Source organism: Bombus terrestris, chromosome 11 (assembly GCF_910591885.1).
Source record: "Bombus terrestris chromosome 11, iyBomTerr1.2, whole genome shotgun sequence".
Lineage (NCBI taxonomy): Eukaryota > Metazoa > Arthropoda > Insecta > Hymenoptera > Apidae > Bombus > Bombus terrestris.
In genome coordinates, this window is record NC_063279.1 from 4,796,474 (window position 1) to 4,824,457 (window position 27,984).

At 35.9% G+C, this 27,984-nt stretch overlaps 1 protein-coding gene and 1 long non-coding RNA gene across 6 annotated transcripts in view; one reads left to right on the forward strand and one right to left on the reverse strand.

Moving 5' to 3' along the window:
* Positions 1-27,984, reverse strand: part of LOC125386015 — a 108,822-nt gene that overhangs the window by 76,517 nt on the left and 4,321 nt on the right. The gene's annotated exons all lie outside the window — the stretch shown is intronic.
* On the forward strand, positions 759-27,791 carry LOC100650294 (CYFIP-related Rac1 interactor B). 5 transcript variants are annotated; one of them, XM_020865294.2, is made up of 7 exons: positions 759-1,338; positions 19,530-19,666; positions 19,860-20,084; positions 21,502-21,836; positions 23,558-23,637; positions 23,751-23,877; positions 24,213-27,791. In XM_020865294.2, exons 2-7 carry the CDS (start codon positions 19,558-19,560, stop codon positions 24,348-24,350), a joined length of 1,014 nt encoding a protein of 337 aa, XP_020720953.1. In that variant the 5' UTR covers positions 759-1,338; positions 19,530-19,557; the 3' UTR covers positions 24,351-27,791. The 5 variants fall into 5 exon arrangements, with proteins under 5 accessions (XP_020720953.1, XP_020720954.1, XP_048266434.1 ...); XM_020865295.2 differs by lacking the exon at positions 759-1,338 and adding an exon at positions 1,357-1,497; XM_048410477.1 differs by lacking the exon at positions 759-1,338 and adding an exon at positions 13,980-14,128.

The following is a 27,984-nucleotide window of genomic DNA, read 5'->3' on the forward strand; positions in this document are numbered from 1 at the left end:
TTCGTTTGTATCTGCGCCACGGTATTTTATCGAGTGTGAAAATATAAAATTGTTTCGAATATAATTGTTTTTTAATATTTTCAAGCCGATAGAAAAATGACAAATACAGACTAATCTTCGTTGCATAATCGCGTATTTCTTCGAATCCCATTATTTCTATAAATTTTCATGTAATCTATTATTTCAAATATCAATATAATTTTACGATTAAATAAATATTTATTCGAAAACTATAGCAGCATTAAAAGCAATAAGACTGGCAATCTTTCCTCTTCCTATAATATCACTGACTGAGTTATATGCATTATACAGTTACAGCGTATTAATCAAAATTCTCATTACTTGTGTAGACTTTCATGCTGCAGCCGATGAAACAAATTAACGAGTATGGCGCATAAATCAAACCGAACGATCGTTTCTAATATCATTGCGGTGAAAATCTAATCCACCGTTCGAATAGGTAAAAGCGTGCGTTAATCAACGTATTTATTGGTTGTGGAGACTTTCACGGGGCCACTGGTAGAAACAAAATTTTTACATCGGGTCGCGAGAAACACGAGAGACACGTTTTCCAATCCCCCGGTGGACAATGAGCTCCATCACGGTTCTATATAAGCGAAATCACAGGAGAGAACGACCCGTGGAATTGAAAATCCGTAAAGAACGACGGAGGAGTGTACACAGTGACGTATCAAGAGTGGGGAGCGCCAGCTGACTGGCCTCTCGGTGAAACTGTCTCGTCGTTTGCCGCACGCCGTTGCTTTGACAGTGTTATATCAACCTCCGGCCGAGCGCAGTCGGTGTGTTTTCTTCTTTCATAAATCTCACTTCTGGAACTCAAAAGAAAGAGAAACTTCCATCGAGAATTTTCCGACCAACTGTGATTCGCATATAGAGACATTCGTGTGGGCGACTCTTTACGACAGTCTGGAACAGTTTTGAAAGACAAATAGGAAAAACGATCGAGTGAATAAGGGAAACGGATAGAGGGAAATAAGGGAAGAACGAGAGGAACGTTAGTTCGCTCCATTTTTTAGTTTCCTTCGTTTTTCTTTTTTCGGGAACTTGCTAGAAATTCTCAAGACGCATCGGTAAACAAGATAAAACAAACATCTAGTACCAGACACAAGGAAATCTGTATTGAGACATTCTACGAATTTGTGCTGCGTGTTTTGTGAGTGATAAAAGCTTATCGTCGCGCGGCAACCGGAGACCTTTTGGGTCAGCGCGAAAGAGGCGGATCGTTTTCCTTTTTGAAAAAGGCTCTTCTCTCCCGCCCAAGCCTGAAGAGGGTTACTTCTTCCTGGATAACCGGAAGTGGCTATTAACCAGACGAAGGTAGAACAATGTCGACACTCGAGAACATCTTCCCTTGAAGCCGCTATTCTCTCCCTTTCTCTCTCTCTCTCTCTCTCTCTCTCTCTTTCTCTCACGTTCTTCAAGATTATAATTCGGGCCCGTTGAGTCATGCTTTGCCTTCTTGCGCTTCAACGAAAGGTAAATAAACTTTCCTCTCTATTCTTTTCTTTTGGTTCGTTACGCATCTGAATATAGGGTCGTGCAGTTTTCGCGAGGATTCCTCGTTGCAAGACGCGCACCTCGCCAACGGTCATTACGTGCGGATTGAAGAAATTGCTGCAAATTGCGATAATCGCCGCGGATAATACCAGGGATTCGTCAAAGAAACCGTTTTCAGAGCGTGACGAGTATTTTTATACCTATTGTCGTATTTGTACTATCGTATCGTCCTTGCGTGGTTGGGCTAGAAATAGGGATAAATTTTGCAGTTGATAAGATAGAAGACTGGTTGGAAAATATTGCAAAAATTGGAAAGTAATAATTGCAAAAGTAACGATTCTTTTAATTAATTTTGTCAGACTTTACGATAAGACTTTTAGAAAACGGATGAGACACTTAATTCTTTTACCTAAGTGAATTTTATCAATTAATACAGTAGTATTGATAAGTGATATTACTCATATTGATAAAACATGAAAGAAAATAAAATATAATGAAAGAAAGAAAATAAAATATAATTTCTTCGTTGGAATTTTCGGCGAAATAGGAGGATCGAGGCAATTAAAAATTAATGAGAAATACCGTACAGGGAAAAATGGTATAAAATCATTGCACGAAGGTTTAACGTGTAATGGTGCGTTGAATCAAACGTATGACAATGCAATTGAATATTTTGATGAACGCAGCTCAGACTTTTTCAAATATAGGTCATATTTGTTACAGTACCGACTAATTTTAAGATAAAATATTTGATTTTTTTAAATAAATAATGTCACATAATTTATGAAATCCAGATAAACTTGTTTGCAGGTACATTCTAAGTATCTGTCAAGTTTAAAAATATCATTTATCTGAAAATTGTATCAATATAGATCATATTTTTTCGATACTGTAACTTAGATCAACAATACTGATTGATAATTTTATCATTGCTATTGTATCATGTCTAGAAGAAATTACGAGTAATTGTATGTAACAGTGTGCACTTTATACATATTACCACATATTATGTCTAATGTAGAAGAGTAAAGGGAGATAAACGTAATACGATTGAACATAACTACTAACAAAACGTGGCTCAATTAAATTATGAACTTGATCTTAAGTAAGTTAAAGTAACACTAGAAGAGCTATGCGAATCACCTAATTCTCAGAAATTTCACCTGAGTTCAATTTAACATACTGAAAATGGAATACCACATATGTCATCGCGCTGGAGTTTTCTTAACTTATATTTCTAGCAAATACAAAAATTGTCTTATTAACGCTAACACGCTCAGTTAATCATCGACTGCAAATCAACGCAGTATGTTTGCCGTTTCGGAAATGATTGACAGATGCAAGGTTTCGTCACCTTGTCCACGATGCAAATTATTCCGTCATATCTTGTCCATTGTTTTATGCTTTTGTATATGGAATACCTACACGTCGCGCATTGAGAAGCATAAATACTCGGACAGATACGAGCAATGTCGTTGATTCTGAGAAATATCTTTTCTTACACGCTATACATCAATTTGTTTTTCAACTTTATACAAATACATATTACAGCTGCTGTCTAGTAACCAAAACTAACGTAAGATAGAGATAAAAGCTAAGCGCTGAACTAATGTTTAAAATCGAATTTCCCTTCTACACCAAGACAGACCAATTTACCAATGTACGCTTAATACCCACACGTATATTTTGTAAACGCTGTTGGATCACGCGATTCAGGCCATTGAAGAGGCGCGAAAGCATTAACAATCGATTTTCCAGCGCGAGACACGGTGAAAACGGGACGATGATTTGTTTGTTTTTTCGCTAAATTATGTATATATGAATTATTCTGTCGTCGGAAGTGCTCTTGTATCACGTGTACGATTCGTTTCCGCGTGGAAGTCAAGTGCGTATCAGGCCTCTCGAAGAGACAAGGACAGAGTCATTAATGCTCCATGCAGAACCGAGCGAGAGAGATAAAAATGAATCGAGAGGGTAAAAGAAAGAGAGAGAGAGAGAGAGAGAAGGGAATCTCTACGCCAGATGCACGCGCGAGCGCTGTTTTCACGTTGAAAAATTTTTTATCAGCCGGACAAAGGAAACCGCAAAACTCGAGACGAGCGTAATAAATTCGCGCGAGGCTGCAGACGGCTTAATTTCATACTAACGTTCTCCACGATGTCGATTTGCCAGACGACAAATCGTCGTTCAAGACGATTTCAAGACAGAACCTGGAGAATTTGAAATAGCGCGCTCGCGCGTACAACTGCGAGGAACCGGTGTTCTCCCGAACGGATTATCGTTAATTATTCTTAATTGCGAGCAGACTCGCTTAATTTCTGCTTTTTCCGGATCATTTAAAACGTTAAACGCATTTACTTTGCCCTCTGTTCTTCTCTTTCGCTTCCCTTTCTCTCGTTCTCTTTCTATTTCCTTGTGCGCGCTGTCTTGAAATTCTGTTTTGGTTCGAACGCCGGAAGAAGGAAGCGTGCATCAGAGATTGCCTATGCGTTATTATTTCGAACCGTCTACGGAACTTTTTATTTTCTTCTTCGTCGAACTCGTTATCGTTAATTCCTTTTAATTGAAAATTCGTTCACGCACTCTCCACCTACCGCGTTGAATTCTGTCGATAATGTACTATCGTGTCTTCCTATCCGTGTTTTGCTTTATCCAATATTTTCTTAGTGCAATCATCATTAAATTTGTAATCGATCAAGCGCTTGCACGGGTTATTAACCATGAAAAGAGAAGAGAAAGGTGTGTAAGTTTATAAATTACTATTTAGATAGATACATAGATAGAATACATAGATAAATGAAAATTATATTTCGTAGTACCTAAACAACAAGGTTTGATTTACCAATGAATAAGTGACAAATGTATATTTATTGACCTATGCTACATTATTTTTATTAACCTATCTATATACGATAAATATGATAATGTTATATAACAGCTTGCGTTTGCACCAGCAGTCATCACGTTATTTATATTATCTATCACGAAAATGAAAAAAGAAAATAAAACAGACGTTCTTAAAGTTACGCAAATGAAAATCATTACAACATACGTATCTTTTCCGGGTATAAGATTTCACTTAGTTAACTAATGTTTCGTAATAATGTTTAAATAACATGTTTAGTCTTACCAAACGAAATACGTGACTGAATTTTCTAAAGAAGAAAAAGTAGAGTTTACGAGCGTTTTGAGTAACTTCGATAAAAATGATTGCGATCCACTGTTTTTATACGACGAATTTTTATATCAACAGAGTGCTTAACACGGCCATAATTACGGTACTCGATACGCTGCAAAAAGGCATCACGAAAGAAAGTAACAAGAGAAAAAAGGGCGATGAAAGCAGGGTCGCGTTTGGCGCAGAATCGTGCGCGATAAAATACGAACTTCTATAGGATACTTTTTTCAACGACGAACATCGAACGAGTATCGAACTCTGAGAGGGTCTTCGTTTCTTTTTCATCATGTTCTTTATGGATCCATGACCGGTGATACGTTATTAGATTATCGAGGCACGTTACTCGTAATCAGGACGCTCCTATCTGTCCTATCTGTCGGCCAATTAACAAGTAGGTCATCCGCTCTTTTGTGGGAACCGAAAATGGGAACTGAAACTGGGAAACCGTAAAATGGGAAATTGTAACCATTCACAAAGAAACCGAACGATTCTAGCGTTTTCCACATATTACTCAACCGGACGATAGTTTAATCTAGAATGGCTGCGATACTTAAAATTACAAAAATACATATGATAAAGTATACTACCCGTTATAGGGTAAGGTAGGGTTATTGTCGTCAGCCTTCTGCGCCTTAAAAAATCCAAACAGCTTAATACAGTAACGGAAGAATGTGCAAATATTGGGTATTTTAAGTTGAGCAAGAAAAAGTATCTGCAAGAACGAAAAAATGACTCGAATAATTGTATAATAGTTATTTGAGTCAATAGGAGGAAGGTTACTTGTAAATATCATGTAAATATGCTTAGGTTCAATTCTCTCATGTTCTATTTATGAAAATATGAATTTGCACAAACATGCACGATCTAAATGTCCCTATGCTGTTAAAAATAGTATTATTTTCTCATCAATCTCTATCAATTAGACATGAGTATAAGAAGAAAGGTATTGAAGCTAAACTCTTTAAAAAAATCGAACGAGGCATGATGATACATCATCGCACAGATCATACTACATTTTTTCCACTCAATCGTTACGTTAATCATATTTATAGTTTAACTTTCAAGCACGAGTTCCTTACAAAGAACTGTATTCTTCATCTGTTGCCAATAAATCTTGTTCGTTACGTCTCGATTCTAATTAAATCTTGTGATTCAGTATGCTGATTAAAAACGTTGAATCCTTTGTGGAAACAAGCAGTACTTGTAAGTTTAATTGTATATACATCGCTATAAATGGAATATTCCTGAAATGTTTATCGGTCGAGTAACGGAACCGGAGGAACAGTAAACCGCACGGAGTGCAAAGGAACCGAAAGAATTTCTATTAACGATTAACGAGGATTCAGAAGAATCGAACACAGGAGAAATTTGGTTAATGACGAATGTTAGCACACAATAGCTTCATGATCAAGATCGAGTGAGATCTTTCCCCCGTATAAAATCAAGATATTTCTTATTAATTAAAGGTTGCAAATTATGTACATACGAGATTGAAGATTAATTAGTGCAACATTGTAGAAATCGCCGTTATTCCATTGTTTTCTACGAATACGTACGAGTTAATCAAATTCTTATCTTTAAAGTCATTGATAATTAGTTTATGTGGATATGTTTTAATCTTGAAGGAACTTGATCTTGTACCAGTGGTATTTAATGAGCGATAATTCATTTGTCATAATCATTCTGATCATAAAAACCTTTCGTCATTTCTTCGAATACATTTTACAGAAAATCTATAAAACAAATAATTTAAACCCTGACATTTATGGTAATACAAGTATTTGTACGTTAATATCAAATTACTATATTACAATAAAAACAGACGTAGATCATAAAATTAAAACGCTACAAAGAGATTACTATGTGTCTCTTCGGATTGAAAGGATCATAATATCTTATAATAAAACTAGAACAAGGGAACAACAGGTAGGTACTGGGGGGAAAGCAACAATTTTGTTGCTCGGAGAGATGAATCTCGTTCGAATGGAATTGTCTCGCAGACGAATGGTCGTGAATACAAATCTCCAGAAGTGGCAAAACTTTGCAGCTTGTTTGGTGTGTATACGTAGTTGGTCGAGTCTTCCTCAATTTGTAGTTACATCGAGACCCAAGCAGTGCATGCTAGAAATTGGTATTGATTCTGACTATATAATAGAGCCACACGGCGGTGTACTCATTTTCCGGCTAACTACGGGGAATTTCATCGATCGAATTCCATCGGGCTGTTGCTGTTCCAGGTAGAAATTGATTCGCCGAACGGTACCGCATGTCGATGCATTCCTGGTCAATAGCCTTGACCCAATGGGGAATTTGGCGATTTTGGGGTCGCTAAATGCTATCTAAAATTGAACGATAGATCATCTACATAAAGAACATAAAGTCTTCATACGATAAAAATTAGAAATGTAAGAAATTTGTGGAAACTTTCATCAACTATTTCTTCGATTTGATTTTTTGATCTAAAGATTGATTTTGTGCACCTGTGTTTGTTTGTTTTATATCTCTACGTGTATAATAACGAAGGGATTATTATTAAGATGGTAGAAATGCAACTTTAATGAACTTTAATCGAATGTAACGTTAATCTAATAAAGACTATCTGAATGTGTAAATATACAGTGTATTCCATAGATTTTCATATAAGTTTAACTATTATATTCTATAGTTGAAAATGATAGAGAAGTGCGAGGTTTCAGTAGAATATGACATGTAATGACATTAGCAGCAAATTATTATTTCCTTCAATTTCACATTTTTATCAGAATCTTTTAATAGGTCATTTGCGGGTCTATTTTTATGTTTAATTTCTACGGATGCTCGTAGGATATCCTGCATGTTCAACTTATAATTTTAATTGAATTATTTATGAAGCCTGACCGGAAGCAATCAACTTATCAACTCGCTTTAGTACCTTAGTTGGAAACAGAAAGATAACACAGCAAGATATTGTAAGCAAGCTTTTGCTATAATTTTTCTATATGGTAATTCGTTGAGACACGTAGCTCGCGAGTAATCTGTAACGTCGTGTATCAGACGCTTCGATTATAATTGTGAAGGAAGATATTTCGTGTTCGTGCAAGGTAGATATTTCATTTAAATAATTGGATTCGTAGCTGAAATAAAAACGATCGAAACATCGGAATTCGCGTGATGGAACTTAATGAAATTCGTATCATGTTGATAGAGGTGGTACTACTTTGTTTAAATACCGTAGACTCTTCAATATGGGTAACCATAGGGACAAGCATTAACATCCTTCTATGGGGTATCGCATATAGGCGGATGTGGCGTGATCACGTGTGTGGAAAGTATTTACTTACATGTTATCGCACGTGTGTGCTTCGTACACCGTGACGTAATTCTGTTTATCGTAAGAAAATGAACATGTAAAAACATGGGATGTCAGGAGTAAGGAGATACGTACTAAGTCACTGGATCGAAGTTAAAGTAAAAAAAAAGAATTCATTGCGCACGTTGTATGCATAATATATACACATATACCAATTATCACTAATCAACGCTGAAACAAAAACGCTCAAAATAAAATTGTAATTTTCGCAATGAAAGAAACCAATACGTATATATGCATTTTATGATACGCATTTTGTGCTAAAAGATTATTTTTATCAGATCTCTTACCTTGAAAAATCATTGCATCGTACATGATTGAATTTAACTCGACACACAACTTTTATACACACTTTCATGTTGTATAAAAAAGTATTTTGCCCTTAGAGTGTATACTATCGATTATTTTATAAACAGGTAATAAATACCATAGAATGTAAATATAATATTTCTGTCTATGTCAATAATTTTCCGATACATAACTGGTGCGATTAATTTTCTGTACAGGTGTTATAAATATTTTCCACTGACTTGGCGATATATGCTACGAATTTGAATATTTTCTGCCCAGACGACAGATGTCGATCGATCGCTGTCAACTAATCGCGATCGTTCTATAACGGTTCACTCCTTTTCTCTGTTTGCTTCATTTGTAATCAAGTGCACATATACGTATGTATGTAGAGAGGTTTGTCAAAGCAAACGTGCATACGAGCAGAGGGGAATTTTGCTCGGAGGTTTCCTGTCTTCGTCCGGGATATGACGATATCCCCCCTGCTTGGCCAGTGGCGTAAGCAACCATAAAAATATCCGTGGTACGTGCGATTTCTGATAAAAGCCATACTATTCAATGACAGATTACGTAACCATTGAAATTTGTTTAAAGAAATTTGCTTCCTTTAAAATATTTCTGCGATATATTAAATGTTTAATTTTTTTTGGGTCCACCACATCATTCGATCGAACAATTTTACCATTTAGGAAAGTTTCGTATTGCAACTTGTTCCTAAACTAAAAAGTTGTAGATTTCGAATTCTAATTGTATTATATAAATTTTTGCTCGTTACCTATAAAATTTTTAACGTCTATTAAAATAGTTTTTAAAGGTGAATCGTGATTGTAATTAATTAAAAATTATTCAGTCTCAAATACTCGTGTAATACCGTAATCGGTACGTAACTGATACTTCACTGCTTACTTTCCAGCTAAACGATTCATACTTTCTTCCTGAATGTTCAACCCATCCTCCATCGAGAGGAGAAACGCTCTGCTCCGAATCTGAATAATTAAAACGCTCTTACCAGGGTATCGCTCTTTCAGATATGTTTCACGTTCGCATGATTGTCATGTGATAGCTTACGGAAAATTAACGTACAGCGTGAGAGACTTTCACGTCTATCGTATTTTGCTTCTGCATCACGTAACCCAAGTACCGAGATACGAAACAGAAACTTAAACCTCGTTGAATCGATTACGTGCATCCACTTACGAAGGAACGAAAAAAGAAAAAGGAAAGAAAGAAGAGCAGAATGCAAGAAGAGAAAAAAGGACAGATTAACCATTGAATCTTGAAATGATCTATGCATTTACGAGCACGACAGTCCTTTCTTCTCTTCGTCCCTTGTCTCGCTATACGAACACGTGCACTATCACACGTATGTTATTCATAGAGATATATGTATAGTAGAAATAGGAGTACCCGATGGCAGCTCTCTCGCTAATTCTCTGTTGTGACAAAACCACCGAGTCATTCTTTATCACTCCATCCTCTAGGATCTGAATCGTGATTACAGGAATCTGTTTCAAAAAATGGAGCATCTTGTCCGTGCTGAAAGCTATCTGGCTCACGACTAGATTCATGGTTTCATGGTCGAACGTTGGGATTTAGTTTCTCGTCGAAAGAATCAGGTATCAGATAATTAGTCTTTTGTTAAAGTTGGATCATTTTAAACTACTCTCGAGAAGTAAATCTTGTTTAACCGCTATGTCCAAATCTAAATAAATTTTGCTTAATCGCTGTATCCAAATATTTTCCGAGTTTGGTGTTTCGTACGATAATTTCGCTAACAACTATGTGGTATTCTATTATATGTATATCTATAGCTGTCTGAGAACCTGCACTATATGTATAATGTATAAAGTACAATACTATATTGGAATAGACGAAATAGAAAGTCTGACTCTTTTAGACCGTCTTGTACGCGATGTTCTCGTTTTGGGAAAAGCAGGATTCCTGTTCCATATCGGTAATTCGTCCGTGAAACTTCTAATTTTAATGGATTTGATGGAACTGTCGATCTCAACTTCCCATTGATACTAAGAGCAGTGGACAATCGCATTATATCAAATCGGTAAATAAAGTATACCCCTTCGAGTACTCCGAAACGTTGTCAGATTGGATACTTTCGGATAAGATTGGAAATCCATAAACTACGTGTATAAAATTGCTTGGTTTATGACAGGATGTTCGACCAGGCCGCCAAACAAATTCAATTTAGAGATTCTGAAGCGGTTTGATGCTTTATAGGGCAAATAGAATGATGGAATTAATTTGATTAACTGACGCACGATAATTGATTAATTGATCATGGTTGATCGACAAACTGCTATATGATATTTATTGGTAAAGTCAGAATGTTATTTTAGATGAATTTGTCTAATGTAGATTTTAATTCTCTTCCTTTTTTCTCGTATGGGAAAACAAAGTTAAATTAACGATGGTATATGCATGATTTAGCGACATCTAATTTGATACGTTATTAATGCTCACATGGGAAATGCGGTATAATCCGAGGTTCGGTCATTTCCTCTTTCCGCTGTTGCTGCTTTTAATTAATTTGCCTCGTTCTTAAGGAGGACAGGGCCGCTGAACAATAATAGCCTCGCGCGCTCAAAGGTTTCGTATGGTGCGTGTGGGTGCGAATGGTTTCTAAATCGTTTGAACTTTTTAATTTTATAAAATGTCCTCCATTACTTTAATATTTAAGTATTTTATTATAATATTAAGTTTCTATTTGAGTTGAAATTTTAATGAAAAAGAAAGAATGAAAAAGCTGGGGAGAACAAAACAAAGGGAAAAAATTAATCGATAAGAGTTTCTAAAAATTATTTATCTGATTTGAATGAGAAAAAGCAATCCTGTAATTTAATACAAGAACATTCAGAATTTTACTACGTGTAAATTATTAGCACGTTATAGCCTTCCAGATATCACAGACCACATACTTGCACGATGCGACATACTGGTTATGACGTATCTATGGCCTAAAAAAATTTCCAACGATATTAGTTGGTTTAACGTTTCAGTGTCTTGATACGAATGAGTCAAATAGACTTTAACTCTACTCGTATTTAAGCAGCAGCAGAGTGATCAGTATCATAGGTCAATTAATCATTTTCTTTTAACGCGATAGCGTCAACTCGTAATGTTGCAGAAACACACTTTTACAGATAATTTTTTTTAAGAAATTTGGAAAAATAGATTGAAATTGACAGCGACACGTTCGACAAAAATATGATGCATACTTCTTCATAATTCTTAAATGAGAAAAAGGTATCTACTTACGGAATACGCTTTTACAATTCAAATCCAACTAATACCGAACGAAATTAAATAATATGATTACATGCTCGCTTCATGCAATATGATTGCAGTTACTTATATTCCGATAGGGGATATGAAACTAATAATCGATATAAATAGATTGCTTGCCAGCACAATGTTTCTACTAGATGTGTCGAAACAATTTCATTAAACATGTATTTAATATTTTTATACAATTGAATAGACAGAAGACGTTATTGCATCGTACACGTTGAATGGCATCAGAGAGGATTAAATTGCCAATTAACGATTTCACTAACGTCACTTTAACTAACAAATTATACCTCGTTAAAAGAAAGCAAATTCCACTCTACAACCCGCAAGCTCAAGGAGCTTCCACAAGCAAAAGTAGCACCGAACATCTTTCTTCCAGGCAGACAGGGAGACTTCTTTCTTGTATTCCATGCGCGCCACTTTCAGTGCCAGTTTCGACTTAATAGTCGCATAACTTTTTAAAGCGACGTGCTCGTCCCCGGTGGCCCTGATCCTCGCTGTGTTCCGCGATTAATTTGCTCAGGTTGTTAAGGAGGCCACCGAGCTGTGCACGATATGGTTAGCCCGGTTTAGTGATTGGCCAGGAGACGAGGAGACCAAGCGTGCGTTACCATATCGCGACGTGTCATGTCGCGGCGATGCGTCGTTGGTACGTGCGCTACTCGCCTGGTATTTAAGCCGCGTACGTACTTGCGCACACGTTTCCCTTATTAAGCACGCACGCTACTGCGTATCCCGACTCATCAGCCACTCGGGAATGAGTGGCGTGCTTACCTACGCGCTTAACATACACTGCCAAGCTATTTCTTCGCGGTCTTACGATTAGTTATGCTACGCTTCGATTAAGAAGCGTCGTTAATACAACGACTGGATAGTTTCGAGTAAATTAGTGGCCGACTATTTCCGTGAACTTAATAAAGTATAGTGTGTGTTAGGTCTATAGAGAAGTTCAATAACTTCAAATATTTTATTTTCATTTGATAGATTGTATAACGTTTGTTTAAATCTACAGGGATTCTAAGAGGTATTTAGAAAATCTAACAATAGTAATTATATATTAATGGTCGCTCATACACACACCAGCATTGCTTCGAAGCTGATATAAAAAAAATAATATCAACGTTAATAGTTGATACTCATATGACGCCAGTGTAGCGCCATCGGTTGTCATAGTATTAACACTTTTGCTTTTAGAGATAATATAGAAATATGTGGCGACAGAATGTCGTTTTCATAAAATATCAGGTAAACTTCATTTTGAACGAAGTTTAATCGATCTTTATACGAAATACCTTAAACGGCAAACTTCTGTAATATCAAAAGATTAACGTATTCGTGAAAAAACTAAAAATGTTTCCAAATCGTTTTATCGACTGAAAATCCTGAATTATAATTTAGATCATACGTTTATCCGATTATGCCATTAGTATAATGTGCAACCGGTAGCACGAAAAAGCGTCGGATATGTACTCCTACAGACCTGCTAGAAAAATCGAACCAGTTTATACCCTAGCTTCTTTCACTTTCTTCCATTCGATAAACCTGCTTATTAGACAACTCTGCGTCATACAGTTTATCCAGAGAACGTTACGCGTGAGACGGACAAAAGCCGCTCTGGTGAGCAATTTCTTCTAATAAAGGCGAACTAGGAGTGGAAGAAAAAGTCAATGCCAGTCATAAGTCGTGGTAACATTTGACGCATAAAATATCTGGTGGATTATAAGTGTCTATACATGTACGTACGTAAGTACGTGAGCACATAAGTAACTGGTAGCAGAGTCATCGTGATCATGGTCGTCGGTTCGCCTATCGTCGCAGCGACGAAAATTAAGGTTGACCGAAGGAAAGGGGAGCTCGAGAGGACCGTATGGAGGGTCATGGTGGGAGGTGGTGAGGGTCTCAATTGATTTGCTGGAATTGATGCACAAAAAGGCCTTTAATAGACGTCGATTATCTTCGCCCACGGTTTCCGACGATTATCCAATCGTGTACTTGAAAGAGGTGCAAAAATCACCGCGACAATATTGAAACGATGCATCACGGAAACCGACGATGGTCTAAACAGACACTAAAAGTCTTGCACTTTAGGAACAAGCGTACAAAGAAGAATATGTACGTGGAACAACAACGTGATTCGGTCGTTTCGGCAGAAATTTTATCACGTAAATTACGATGCTTGTTATTTACTACAGAAATATATATTAAGTGCTTTTATTATATATTATTATATATTATTATAAGTGCTAACGGGTGGGTTATATACCCGAAATTAAAGAAGGTGTACTTGACCATAGTCATCCATATCTGTATGAACATCAAAACGTAGTATAAAAGGTAGTCGCTAGAGAGTTGTACAGAGAGTTGTAACGACAGTCGAAGAGAGTTGAATTGTAAGAAGAGTCGAAGAGAGTAGAGTTGTAAGAAGAGTCGAAGAGAACAGTGTTGACAGAGCAGAATCGAAAAGTGTTGTAAGACTTTTTCTTTTTGTAAGTGTCGTAAGTTGTTAATTGTTATTGTTAGTTACAGCACATCATTGCATTAAGTTCATGTTAATTAACCATTGTTTCCTGTTTTATAATAAATAAAGAGATAATAATAGAGAGAGAGAGAGAGAGAGATCAAACACCAGAGATAAGGTGTAAGATTTTTCTACTCTCTATAATTTATTATTATAGAAAGTTCAATATATTTTCTGTAATTATGAGAGCACGATATAATAGCATGGCGGAGAGTGAAATTCTAATTTTTAGTTGACTATGAAACTAAACGAATGATAATTTTAGAAGTTGAAATATATGATTGAATTTGGATTCTCAAAACTTGACTTACATCTTGATGATTCTTAACGCATCATATACATATGCTGATTGACGTCACTAAAGTACGCGAGGACATTAATTTAAAATACGCTATACGCTATATAATATCGATTTTATCAATATTTTTAAAAACTCGAAGACTTAGTAGTTAGTCTTGAGATTATAACGATAACATCGGTTGCTATGAATAAATTGATTTTTTACCGAGTAATAGAGATACCTCCCGAAATTCGTTTCAGACTTTGATAGAAATTAATAATTCTATCTACACCTTTAACCTGAACGAACAACTTAAATGAATATTTTATAATAATTTAATCAAAATTTATTTTTGTCAGAGGCTACTTGAAAAAATCCATCTCGTGTAAAATAAATTTTTTAAATATCTGGTCAAAGGCACCTTAAATTCTTCTACAGTTTGTGTTGTGCATGGACAAATGGAAAGAAACACTTTGTGGTGCATACATTATTATGGAACGCGGTCGTACTTTTGCGATACAGTGAGAGAGAACATTTGCAGATAAGACTCGCCCTATCACACGCATTTTAAGTAGTAAATGCACGTGAGGTTTGCGAAGCGTGGGGTGGTTTGTGTAATGTCAGCAACGATTACTGCTTTATCGAAAAAATGGTAGTGAAATCGCGACGGTTATCCACGTCGTTGGTTCTTCTTTCAGTATCCGATAGATCATACGAACTAATTCTCTCTTGACACGGAATTTCCTTGAAGCAAATAACGATCTCTCCACATCTTGTTTGAACGTGTCACGATGTATAACGATCTATAAGATTGGGTGATATGTCGTTGCTTAAATACAAGTTCTCGTTTATATCGATATTAAAGAGAAAAAGTAGTAATATTCCTACTTTTTCTATAAAAATATGTTTATATTTTATTATTATTCTTTTATTTTAAAGATATAATTTTTGAAAAGGAATATTTTTAAAACTTTTCTATGGTCATCGAATCGACAAATCATTTCCTAGAAATGCAAAACTTTCAAGAAAACTCTCTGAAAGAAGTTTAGTAACAAGTGAGACGAATATTCTTGTAGTCCATAAATGGCTTGCCATCTCAATGTCATTCGTTTACCCCACGAGCGTTAACCCATAAAGGTACTGACCCGAGTATTCCAGGCAAAGCTGTATAAACATTAACGCGATTGATTCTTGGTAAATCGGTCAGGTTATATTCATTGTCAGTCAGACGAGACGTAGATATTGTTCACTCTTTTGAGTCTCATCTTGACCGTCACTAACAATCCGTTGGTCTACAGTCTACGATGAAAAAAGATGAGGATCGTACTCCCTCACGGATGAGTTGAACGCGAGTTCTAGAGGACTTCTAAATTTATAAACGTATTTTGTAATACGAGCTGTTACCGTACCGACGTCGATAATCTAACAGTAAAGGCACAAGGGATTTCGACATGTTTGCAATTTACAATTTTAATGAGGAGAATCGAATGCTAGAAAAGATATATCAATCGATGTATATTTGAAAAATGTGATGGTACTTTAAACAAACATCGGAAAAGATCCAAAAATATCGAAGAGATTAAATAAACGTGTGCCTTTTAGTTAAAAGATTTTGATTTGATCTATATCACTTCTTTGGAGATAATTTTGGAGATTAAAACAAGGACGTTCGATGCCTTAATTATTTCTAAATTTTATTTGACGAAGTTGTAGAGAGATATTTATTCATCGTCATATTCTTTTATTTATTAGGTAAACCCTCTTTGCGTTCTTTCGCTTATTCGTGTACATGTCGTATCTGAATTCTACATATTTGCGCATACGCTTGCACTCTAGAATGTAATGTAATTTTAAACGGATCAAAAATTAAAGCTTGCTTAAGTAAGTTCCGCCAAATTAAGCAATGAAAGATAAAATATGTAGCAGATAACTTTTAAAGTTTCCACAATATTGACGCAAAATTACACGAGGTAGAAAAAAGACAGGAAATGTTCGATAATTTTCAACTCTCTATATTTTGAAACTAAATTAATTCGCTCCGATTTATAACAGCTTTTAAACTATTTACCAAATGTGCTGAGCACCCAAAGTCTGGCGTAATATCGATAAAAAATTCCATGATTATATATGAACTTCGATAATAGCTTTTGTCGATGTTAAACTATCCGTCACTGTAAATTGCTTGTATCTAAAGATATAATTCTTCTCAAATTCTCACCGAACCGATTACGTACTATTAAAAGATCATTCTTTCATTTAACATTTTTCCAAAGTTCTACAAATTTGATCGATTATTCGAATGGGGAAAAATTTCGAAATCCTTTGCGATTCTAAATAAGTGGAAGGCAGCGTCACCCTGAGGATGAACCGGTGAACTAACCTCATTGATTTTTCGCGCGAACGTGCCGCCGCCACTGTCGTTTACCAAATAAGGAGAGGGCTCGAACCGCGCCACTACACAACGCAACCCCTTACGAACAGCAACATGGCCGTCCGTTGAATGACAGTTGTTGCACTCGGTACGCGTACTTGTTGACCATCCCCAGGTTTCGACGTGCACCTGTCAGCGTCATGTATTCGCGTTCTCGAGCGCGATCACGCCGACTCTTCTTCACGGTGAGTTTCTGAAGGAAACTTTTTCACATATTAACAAAATCATCTTTCGTGTCACTAAATCGTTGTCATCCTCTTTTCGACTTTCGAACAGGAGAATCTGCCGGTTGTTTCGTCTATTTTATTATTTTCTGTCTGTTCGTACATCTGTGTCTATAGACATTTTTATTTCTTCGAGGATAGATTTTTCTTTGTGCTTTAATTCTAACCAGAACGCGTGCCACGAGGTGATTCGTTAACGCGATCTCAGATGGTTCGAATGGTTTGTTTGTACGATTGATCGTGAGGGAATCGCTCCGTTCGGCCAAGAATCGTTTCGTTAGCCTACGATGGTACGAAAGCGGAGATTATCGTATCCCTACTGTGATAACATTTTGCGATCCCGGATACGCTTCTGCGTCGAATCATCGGTGGAATTTTCAACGTAAACATTTATCACATTTATGGGAGTTATCTTCGATTGCATTCGATACGCGATCGAGCCAGCACCGTGTTGGAAGAAACGGATAATACGTAGCTTTGCGATAGATTATTTCTGTCAATCGTTTTAATAAGAATGAACAGGAACTGGTCTTGACGGAGGACTGCTGGCTAATTAGGTAGATCTAAGCGGTTCAACGTGACAAGAGAAGTTCGTTAACGGGACACACGGTTTTCTGCTAAAAATAACGGAGACATTCGCCGGTACATTGGAATCTCTCCGTGCCCAATTTTAGATCTAGCAAACTCGATCGTTGTCCCCTCACGTGTGTGACAAGCATTCGTCGAGCGTTTCCAGCATTTGTCAGGGACTTTATCGTTACCACGTATCATTGACTACACGTTGCACGATAAAGGAACTTCTCATTCCATCATTCAAGTACGATTGCATTCCGCGAGTGAAACTTAATTACCTTTTGCAACGAAAGTTGATAAGGTTCTCTTGTTATGTCACGGAGAACTAACAAACCAGTTTCGCTGGTAATTTAAACTTATCTTTATCTAGCTCTTCGTTTCTAATTGCTTTTCATCCAAAACTCGAGTTTCTCTTCTACCACCGGAACAAATTTCTCCGCCTCTACTGGTGTTAATTTCTCTACGTTGAAACATCTTCAGTCCAGGAATTGAATACAAACGCAAAATTTTGTGCTTTACCTACGAATCCTTTGATATAAATGCTTCTAAAGTAAATACTTTCAGCCTCAAGTAGCATCATCGCAAGAGAGTTTCGATTAATTTATTTAATTTTAGAGAATTACGTTTTAATTAGTATTCTGTGTTTTACACGATAAAGAACATAAACGGCGTTTAAATACGTAATAAGCATCTCTATTCCGAATGCTTGAATAACGTGCAGAAAAGATTCTATAAGAGAAATGAAAATTAGAGATTTTTAACGGATACTCACACGATAGATGGTAGTCAATAAAGATTATAAATGTTTTAACGGAAAGCAGATATCTATTAGCTTCTATATTGTACGAATTTTATTTCGTTCTCCCAAAAAAATGCAACCTTTGGTTTTCCATATCATTTTTCACACAATCTTTTACTCATTTCACATTATTTATTCTATTCCATATATATGTGTCTATTTTTTAATTCTATTACTGTCTATAGTATCAAGTAAAAGTTTGGTATGGGACGCTAAATTTTAAGAATTTTAAGATTAAATAACCTAACCCGTATTTATTCCGAAATCTCATGATATTACCTATGACCCAACGAGGGTAAAATCTGAGGGTGAAAATCAATCAAAGCTCACGGTGGTAAGCTGGCCTTGATAAGCACGAGAGGCATTAGTCCTTGAATTCTTTAGCCGTTCCAGGTAAGGTGAACACAGATTAACTCTGTTAGTTGGAATTAACAGAAGGTTCATCCCTCGTTGACGAGTTCGCAGAACTCGTTCGTTCTGCGTTCCCGATACGGACACGCGGCTTGCCTAATGTGCACTTACACGTACGTATATACGTACGTACAAGCACGCGTCGTTTGTCTGGAATTAACACTTCGACATGTACGCGCGGATCAGCGCAGTGATCGAGTCAGAAATTCAAATTCCGCTGTGACTCCGTGCAGTAACGACGCAAACTCCGAACGCCAGGCCAACTGTCTCACACTCTCTTCCACTCAGACTGTTTTTGATAGGTTTTGGCACTCGTTCGACCGTCCTTCTACTCTCGTGATATACCCATCAACCAGTTTTCCCAAGAGTGTTCTTGATTTTCGTGATATTCCAACTTTAGATAAACTTCGTATCATGGAGAAACTCTCGCTAGAGTTTGACTAAACTTTGATTAGAGGCCGATTTTAAAGCTCTGCCATTTTTTTTCAGTCCTAAGTGTAACTTTTTGTAAGGATAAGCGCGATAAGTTGTTTAAAAGGAGACTAAATAATTTGTTGGATAGATAAAAGCGAGTAGCAGGTTGTGATATTTCGTTTTAACGAGCTGTTAAATTTAACGAGACTTTAATACGTGTATTTTTATCTGTTACAGATGTCTTTCATTTTGTAAATAATACTGAATGAAAAGAAGTATCAGACTGAAGATGGGCAAGCTTTTGAGTCTTTTGGCTCGAGACGAGTCTACCTGTTGCACGCCTCAAAAGTACGATGTCTTTTTGGATTTCGAAAGTAAGTTCGACAAGCACACTCGAGAGCAAACGTTCCTTTCGATCGTAGTTCTTGCACGTTGAATTTGTCGTTTACAATGTTTTTCAACATTTATTTGACAACGCAGAACGTTGCGCAATATCGCACTGTTTAACATTTGCGAAGAAAACTTGTCTTCGAAGACTAATAGTTGGCTCTTATCAAATTTTTTTAGATGCACAACCTTCTGAGATAGAGCGGGAGACCTTTGAAGCGGTGCAAAGGGTTCTGAAAAATTCAGAATCTATCTTAGAGGAGATTCAGTGCTACAAAGGGGCAGGGAAAGAAATCAGAGAGGCGATTTCGGCGCCCACGGAGGAATGTCAACGAAAAGCCTATCTAACTGTCGCCCCTCTGGTTGCGAAGCTCAAAAGATTCTATGAATTTTCATTGGAACTTGGTGAGTGTTAATCTCTCATATACGTATTCCTTTAATCATTTCCTACATTTTGAAACGTCTTGGGGTATTTTATAAAACCTCGTTTCATTAACGTTTATCGATATTATCAAAATTGATTGTTTAAGGTAGCTCGATACATATCTGTAATAATCAATAAATATTTAACAGTAAAACGCTAGGCGGTGTCTAATATTATAATTTTACACGATAAACAAGTAGAAGATTACGTAAGCGTAAAGGTAAATTATTATATGTATCTAGCCAATGAGATTTCGTGGGTAATTATCGTGGGTAATTGAAAAATTGCGGATACACAAGGCTACTGGCTGTGCGAGGGTACCTTAACGCGTTTATTCAAATAAATTCTCCTATGACACGATTAATTTTCCTCTCGAAGACTGACCATTATTCTTTCTGAAGCAAAAACTATCAATTGCTTTAAAATTCGTGGTACAAGCCAAGTCGCGTTTTTAAACGAACATTTGTTTTTTGTATAGTTTTAATTACGATGTCATTCGCTGAAATCAAATAAGAACGTAAGAACCTAAATGTCGATACTGGCGCAGCAACGAATCGCGAGGGATTGTTGTTTAGCCTCAACGTAGCCTGAATATTCCGGTACACACGGTGATTGGAAATCCAATCCAATATTGCATCGGCACCAGCGAAACTCGCAACCGCTTATAAACTTCAGGGGCATTTATTGCCTTTATTTTGCATAACGTAGTAAGTTATCCAAGTGGAAGTGAAAATGTTCGCCACCTCGTGAACTATTAATACCAGAAGCATATCATCTGGACAGAATCTTTCCTTCATAAACAAATCTGGAAACTCGGTAATAAAAAGGACAAGGTAAAGAGTTATAACGAACTTCTTCGACGTTTTTTGCTTACTGACTTTTATATTCCTTGAAATTTGAATATTTCTTCTTGTGCATTTTGAAACTAGTATTTTGCATAAATTATTATTGCGTAAGATCTTAGTTAGGTAAATTAGGAGCTAATAATAAAAAGACGAATGCTTGACGAAAAAGTGATTTTATTCAAAAAAATAATCTACAGTTTGGAATAAAAATTTTGTTTATCGAAGTGTCTCTGTTTTATTTCGAATATCATTTAAGAAAGAGGCAACGTGATCTCAGTTTTTTTATGGAAAGAAAGTTTTCTTATGCATTAATAAATTCTTGATTTTATTCCAACGAACGATGCCAGCGAACTTTGTAATACTTCTTTATTTAACTAATAAAATCAGTCGAAATACCATGACAACCGATTCACGGATAATTCTGCACACGTGTAGTAAACAGAAAAGAATTCTCAACCATCCGACGAAGTTGCAAAGAAAGGAAGAGAAGGAACAAATTGTTCGAGTTTAGGAACCGTGAGGCTCATCTTGCAACTGTTTTGATATTTTCCAGAAAAGGTAGTACCAAAGATCCTGGGTGAACTATGCTCTGGCAACCTCTCGCCGACCCAACATCTCGAGACTCAGCAGGCTTTGGTGAAACAGCTGGCAGAAATTCTGGAGTTTGTTTTGAAGTTCGATGAACACAAGATGAAGACTCCCGCTATTCAGAACGACTTCAGTTATTATCGAAGAACATTGACCAGAGCATCCCTGGCGCGGCAGGAAAACGCCGAGAAGGACCTCGTGGTTGGAAATGAACTCGCCAACCGAATGTCCTTGTTCTACGCCCACGCGACACCCATGCTTCGTGTTCTGAGTCACGCGACCATTACTTTCTTGATGGACGTAAGTGGTATTGCTTCTCCTTTTTGTACTCTCTATCTATGCACCGTTTCTCGACAATTATCGACCCATCCGGACGCCAATCGATATTGATTGCCGAGAATTCCGGTTGAATGGAATTAATAGAAACTAGTACTTTGTAATAGAAACGAAAAATATTGTTTCTCGTCTGTGAAAAAATCCTTTTGCTTATATTTCCTAAGAAGATACACGTTTTCCGACTTGTCATTCTTTCTTTCCAGTTTGGATGACAACTAGGATTTTGCGGTTTGACTAGAATACACATCTTTGTACGCGAATGTCTGTTTCATAATATAATTACAGTATGTTTTGTTGCATATTTTTGACACTAGGATAATCGAATAAATAAAAAAGACACGAATGAAAAGAACAATTTTGTAAAAGTCGAGGTAATCAAGTTTCATACCTTTTATGCGTAGAATTTTTCAGACGTAATAAAAGTTATTTAAATAGCTCTTTTATTCATTCTGTCGCGTAAATGTTTCCTGAAAAGGACCTGGCAAATTATAACGGGCAAAGGAAAAGTGCACATTCTGTGGAACGTTGTTTCAAGCAACAAGTAAAATTCTGACAATTTTCTCGGGCTTTATCGCCTTTGAATCATTCAACGTGCTTTAAAATCGACTTTGTTTCCGGGAATAAACGAGCAAAAAGGTAACTTACAATAGAGAGAAGAGAAACGCGAAAGGTCTGTAGAATCTTGAAAATAAATTTACCTGCTTCGGCAACACTGAATAGGCGGCATTGTCGCAAAATCCATTCTTCAAGCATACGTGTGTACGTATAGCGTATATGTGTGTTTATATATATATATTTGGCTTTCTACTCTACGCAATACTAGACACTCTGCTTTATATCTTGCCTCGTAATTAATAATTAACTTTCCATTTTTCATCCCGAGTCTTCATTTTGGAGCAGGACAAAAGAACGTTGCGTTTCCACGTATAAATATTAAAACAGGGTAGCTTCGTTAACGGCACGAAACGCGTGGAGGGACAGTGTACGAAGAAAATAGGTCGATATAAATAATGACAGGCACTGAAGCAGAAAATTAAAAGCTATTATTCCAAGTGATTCAGGGTAAAACAGTTCTCGGAACATTTACCCGCATAATGGATAACAGATTCATTCGCAATAAATCTGTAGATGTGTATTTTAATTGGTACCACAGAGGAAGTGGTTATTCGTTTTACGATATAGTAAGTACTATTAAATACTATGTAAGCCGTCAGCTTACGAAGAAGCATTTTTCATGCTGTGTAGTATATTATCGTGTGTAATTTGTTGACTCGGATATTCCTTTTGCTACGAAATTAAATAATTAATGCAAGTATAAAAGGATAGTGCAAGTTTCGTATGTGTATGCTTAACAAGACTGTTCCAAACAATTCTACGTGGCCCAAACAATTCATGTCGATACAATAAGCCAGACAATAGGTACAAAACACACGATAGAAGTTTAGAATAATCGACGTACGATAGATCGATACGATTCTTATTCGCATTCGTATCGATAATATTACAATTCCTTGTTCACCTTAGACGAATATCGTTACAATAGCTGGTGGCAGCTGTAAGAAAGAACGACAGAAGTATCGAGAATAGAGCAGTATGATATACTATTGCCGTAATATTCATATTTTATTGTAATTTGTAGAAAATTCGTATTATATTAAATTTCAAATATTTCGTACTTGTTTTAGAACGAAGATGTAGCACGCGAAAACATCACCGAAACGCTTGGTACCATGGCCAAGGTTTGCCTGCGCATGTTAGAAAATCCGTAAGTAATGCATTGAACTGGCAGTCGAGTCGAAAGAACATTCGCGTAGTCTAGAGGAAAAGATTTCTAAAGAAACAACAACAGTTCGAGATGAGATATGTTATTGTTCTTAGGAATCTACTGGCGCAATTCCAACGGGAGGAAACTCAACTCTTTGTTCTAAGAGTGATGGTAGGGTTAGTGATCCTTTATGATCACGTTCATCCCCAAGGTGCCTTTGTTAAGGGTTCGAATGTCGATGTAAGTATTAACATTTATCGCTACGTGTATTGAAAAATGGATATATTTAATATTTCCCTGACGTCAATTGATGGATCGACCTATTTTAAGAAATACTTTAAAAATATATGTAGCAAATACGTGATGAAAGGACAAAATATTCTAGATATTTATAGCCGAACAGAAATAACGTCGAGTTAGATTATATTTATAGGAATAAGAATCCTAGTATATCTATAATTATATTATTTATGATATTATTATACATATAATTTAAAGCTTTATATTGACTTTAGACACGAGATTCTTGGACACATACTTGTATGGTTTCCATTAAAAGTATATTATTTTTTCAGGTTAAAGGCTGTGTGAAGCTGTTGAAGGATCAACCACCCTGCAAAAGCGAGGGTCTTCTGAACGCTCTCCGTTATACTACCAAGCACCTGAACGAGGAGAACACACCAAAAAACATCAAGAACCTGCTAGCAGCATGATTACCGAAGCAACGTGGCTGCTGCATCAGAAGCTGAGACAGTTGGCTGCTGATATGTCAGAAGCGATGCCATTTATTTTGTGTAGCGTCACGAGGATATCGAAGATGATATCCTCGGCGACTCCGCATGATCCAAGAGCAATCTCCTGTTTCTGATCGTGGCTGGGTGGTGGACCACTAAAAACGTGTCTTTCTTAACCGAGTCTATAGCTGCCCTAAAACTGCCGAATTCTACATACCTTCTGACAAAAAAAAAAAGATAAAAATAAAAAAAAAAAATAAAAAAGTAAAAAAGACAGGTAGGGAAATCGTAGAAAGGCAAAAAGAAGAAAAAATATCGAAACGACTGAACATTGGAGGAATTGCTAAACTCGTTCTTAAGCGATGCCTTTATCGCCGTTACGAGTGCGAAAACATCTAGGAATTATTATTATAATATTACTATCTCCCTCTCTATCTCTCACATACAGATACACAGACACACATGATACCTTGATTATTATCGATCATTACTATTATTGCGATTTTTGACGTTTATTCCAGTTATTATTGTCATCCGAAGTATTATTGCCCTGACTAACTTGTCACCACGTGTATTAACATTGTATTTGTCTTCCCGGATCAGGGAGGAAGGGATCGAGTTAATTAGAGCATATCAATAACATATATAGGATAATTTTCAATGATTGCAGACGATTCGCAGTGTTACAATGAGAGGTTTAAGAACGTTGTAAGATATTACACAGATCTTTACCAATTGTTTTCGTTGTTGAATGGTTGTCATCCGGGTGAAGAGACGATCAAAGAGAAATTGTTATAAATACTGGGACTGGATATCGATCATTGGAATCGAAAATCGGGAATGACTCTTTACCTTGTTTTCTTAATGTCAATATATTTATTAGAGATTCGTTTTATCTTTTTATTAATAGTTGAGACAAATGCACTTTCTTCTTTTGAAAAGAATTTATGTTGCTGTATTTCCTCTCATTTTTTTCAGCTTTTTGTTCGTTTCTATATAACAGAGAATTAAGAACCAAAGATGTTGTTACGCTAACGTTTATATACCTATCATTGATTTTATTATAAATTTGTTATTGCAGTATTTCCGAGAAACACGTTATTTATACCGCCAGAGAAAAAAGTTATCGGTTGACGCGAATATATATACTTTGCTATGGGGAAAAATTGTCAATGTTCTCGCGACAAACAAATTCATATGTGAACGATATTGTTGTTGGCGCCGGCATCGCGTCGCACACTCTTTTTCTAAGTGCACATTTAAGAATTCTAAACGTACGTGACCGATCTACAGTGTAGGTTTTCTTGCATCAAGAATTTTACTATTTAGATATCCGATGTTATAAAATTATATTATTTAGTACGCTATCCGTTCTTAAAAGCTGTCTGGCGCGCTTTGTGAAATGTTAGCAAAGTTACCATTAATTAAAACTAGTACGGAAAACGATTAAGAAGTAGCAAATTTTCCTATTTTTCTTGTCTTTTGCGTTTGTCCAAGTTATTTAATAATTCAAACTTACATTTAAAACAAGGTTCTTATAAATACCTATGATACCACATCCCATTTTGGATTCTAAATTTAAAGAACAGGTGGACGCGAGACGGCTTTTAAAAACGGAATTCTCAAGCGTTAGTTATAGTTTGATCTTTTTCAGTGATATTTATTATAATCTTGTGGTTGTTGCTTTCATACGAACCTAATTACGGATACATTTTTTTACTTTTACTATATAATTGCATACATCTTTTGATACCATTTTTCAAGACAGACTGATGACAAACTATTTTCCGTATAGCATTTCATGTAACTTATAAATTGCTCGTTGTAAGCTTAATTATCAAAAAATCGATTGATCGTTTTTAATTAACAGTATTCCCTTGTTTGTCTACCATTTAATCAATGTAATTTATATAACTTTATAGCGTGTAGTACATATACTTCTTCCTATGTAGACAAATTTTTTAACTATAATAACAAATAAGAGCAATAATTAGACTTGCGAATCTAGTTTTGCATCGAAATTAAAAATATTTTAGAATAAATTACAAGTAACAATTCTTTAACTTAATTTTTTAACTGATATTACTGAATGACCGCGACAGTTTGGGTTAGATTTAGTTCGGTCTAGATTATATTCAGACTACTTAATTGCAATTCGTATTTTATATCTTACACGATCGCACGTGTCATCGATGATCTTCTATCGAGTAAAACACAGAGTACGAAATCAAGTGCTTTAAAATGAAATAATTTAACCTAAACTGCTGTTTCGATCACTTTTCTAATATTCAACGATATTAGTTGAGAATTAGAATTGAAATAGAAATGCATAATCCATGTAAAATTATTCAATTTGCGCTGTTTTTATGCACAGTGTCAGGTAAAAGAAAGTTTAGAAGCGATAGAGTACGACGAGTTACGTTAATTTAATAAATGGAATTATATTTACGAAAGCGACGAATTGTCCGTTGTATTTGGTAAATACAATAGATGACTGTTAACCAAATGATTAAAAGTGTCTAGTACAAAAAATAAACTTTCCTTTATATAGGTCGCTGTATAAAGAAAGTAAAAACGTAATAACAAATGTTATACTTCCTCCTTCTAAATATGCAGATTATAGTTGTACTGGTACGAGTGTCGCGTTTATCTTCCAGCGATTTTCTTAAAAATGATCAATCGATGTTCCATTTTCTTAATCACAGCACGAACGTAAAAAAAGACGGTTGCAAGATTCCGACGTTTATCGTAAAATAAAGGAAATGTTACTAACGTAGTTATAGAAATATATTGATTTTTACAATCGCGTTAATGATCGATACTCAAAGGTTTGTTACGCTTTCCTCGATCCGAAAGTTTAGCTGCATCGTTTGTACAAAAAGGATCAACGAGGGAGCACGAAGGTTAACATGAAAGAAATTTAATATAATAATACGAATATCTCGTGGAATACCACTTTCAGAGCGTAAAGAAAGCTAAATTCTACGTACAAGATAAAGATACCTGTGTGCGACTGAAAAATACAAACATACGAACACATTTTTTTATAAATATTTGCATTTGTCTGTCGGTGAATTTGCTACGAATGTTAATTTAATCACGACTGTCTGAGAAGAAACGAAATTTACGATTCCATTGTACGCGCGTTTTCACGTAAATGTATTTTTATTTCAAGTAGAACGTGACGATATTTCTAGAAATGTCGCCAAATCTATTCTGATATAATAAGTTGAATCAAGCTTATGTTTATTCAATAGCTACGTTGTGCACGGAATTTCGGTTTCTCAGTGCATTTACGTTTAAGTAACATTCATGATCAATACCTTAAGATTATTGCGCTATATTATCTATTTACAAACATTGTTACTTGAAAATGAAATTGTAGAATCCCGAAAGTTAATAAAATACATTATATAAATACCTCGTGTTTTAATAATATAAAAGTGAACAGCGCATATTCTAAAATCCAAAATTCCATATCTTGTATACGATTGCAAGACATGTTCTATAGCTTATTCAGAATTTCACAGGGAAATTTAGTTCTAATTCCATCCACTAGATATGTAGCGCTCTTATTCTGTACTGTATCGGTAATGTCGCATGTGACAAAATT

Excerpts from the sequence above, each read along its gene's own strand:
- LOC100650294 (XM_020865294.2), top strand. The coding sequence starts at position 19,558 with ATGAAAAGAAGTATCAGACTGAAGATGGGCAAGCTTTTGAGTCTTTTG. Across the intron at positions 19,667-19,859 it reads TGTCTTTTTGGATTTCGAAA|ATGCACAACCTTCTGAGATA; the intron begins GTAAGTTCGACA and ends AAATTTTTTTAG. Across the intron at positions 21,837-23,557 it reads CCATTACTTTCTTGATGGAC|AACGAAGATGTAGCACGCGA; the intron begins GTAAGTGGTATT and ends TACTTGTTTTAG.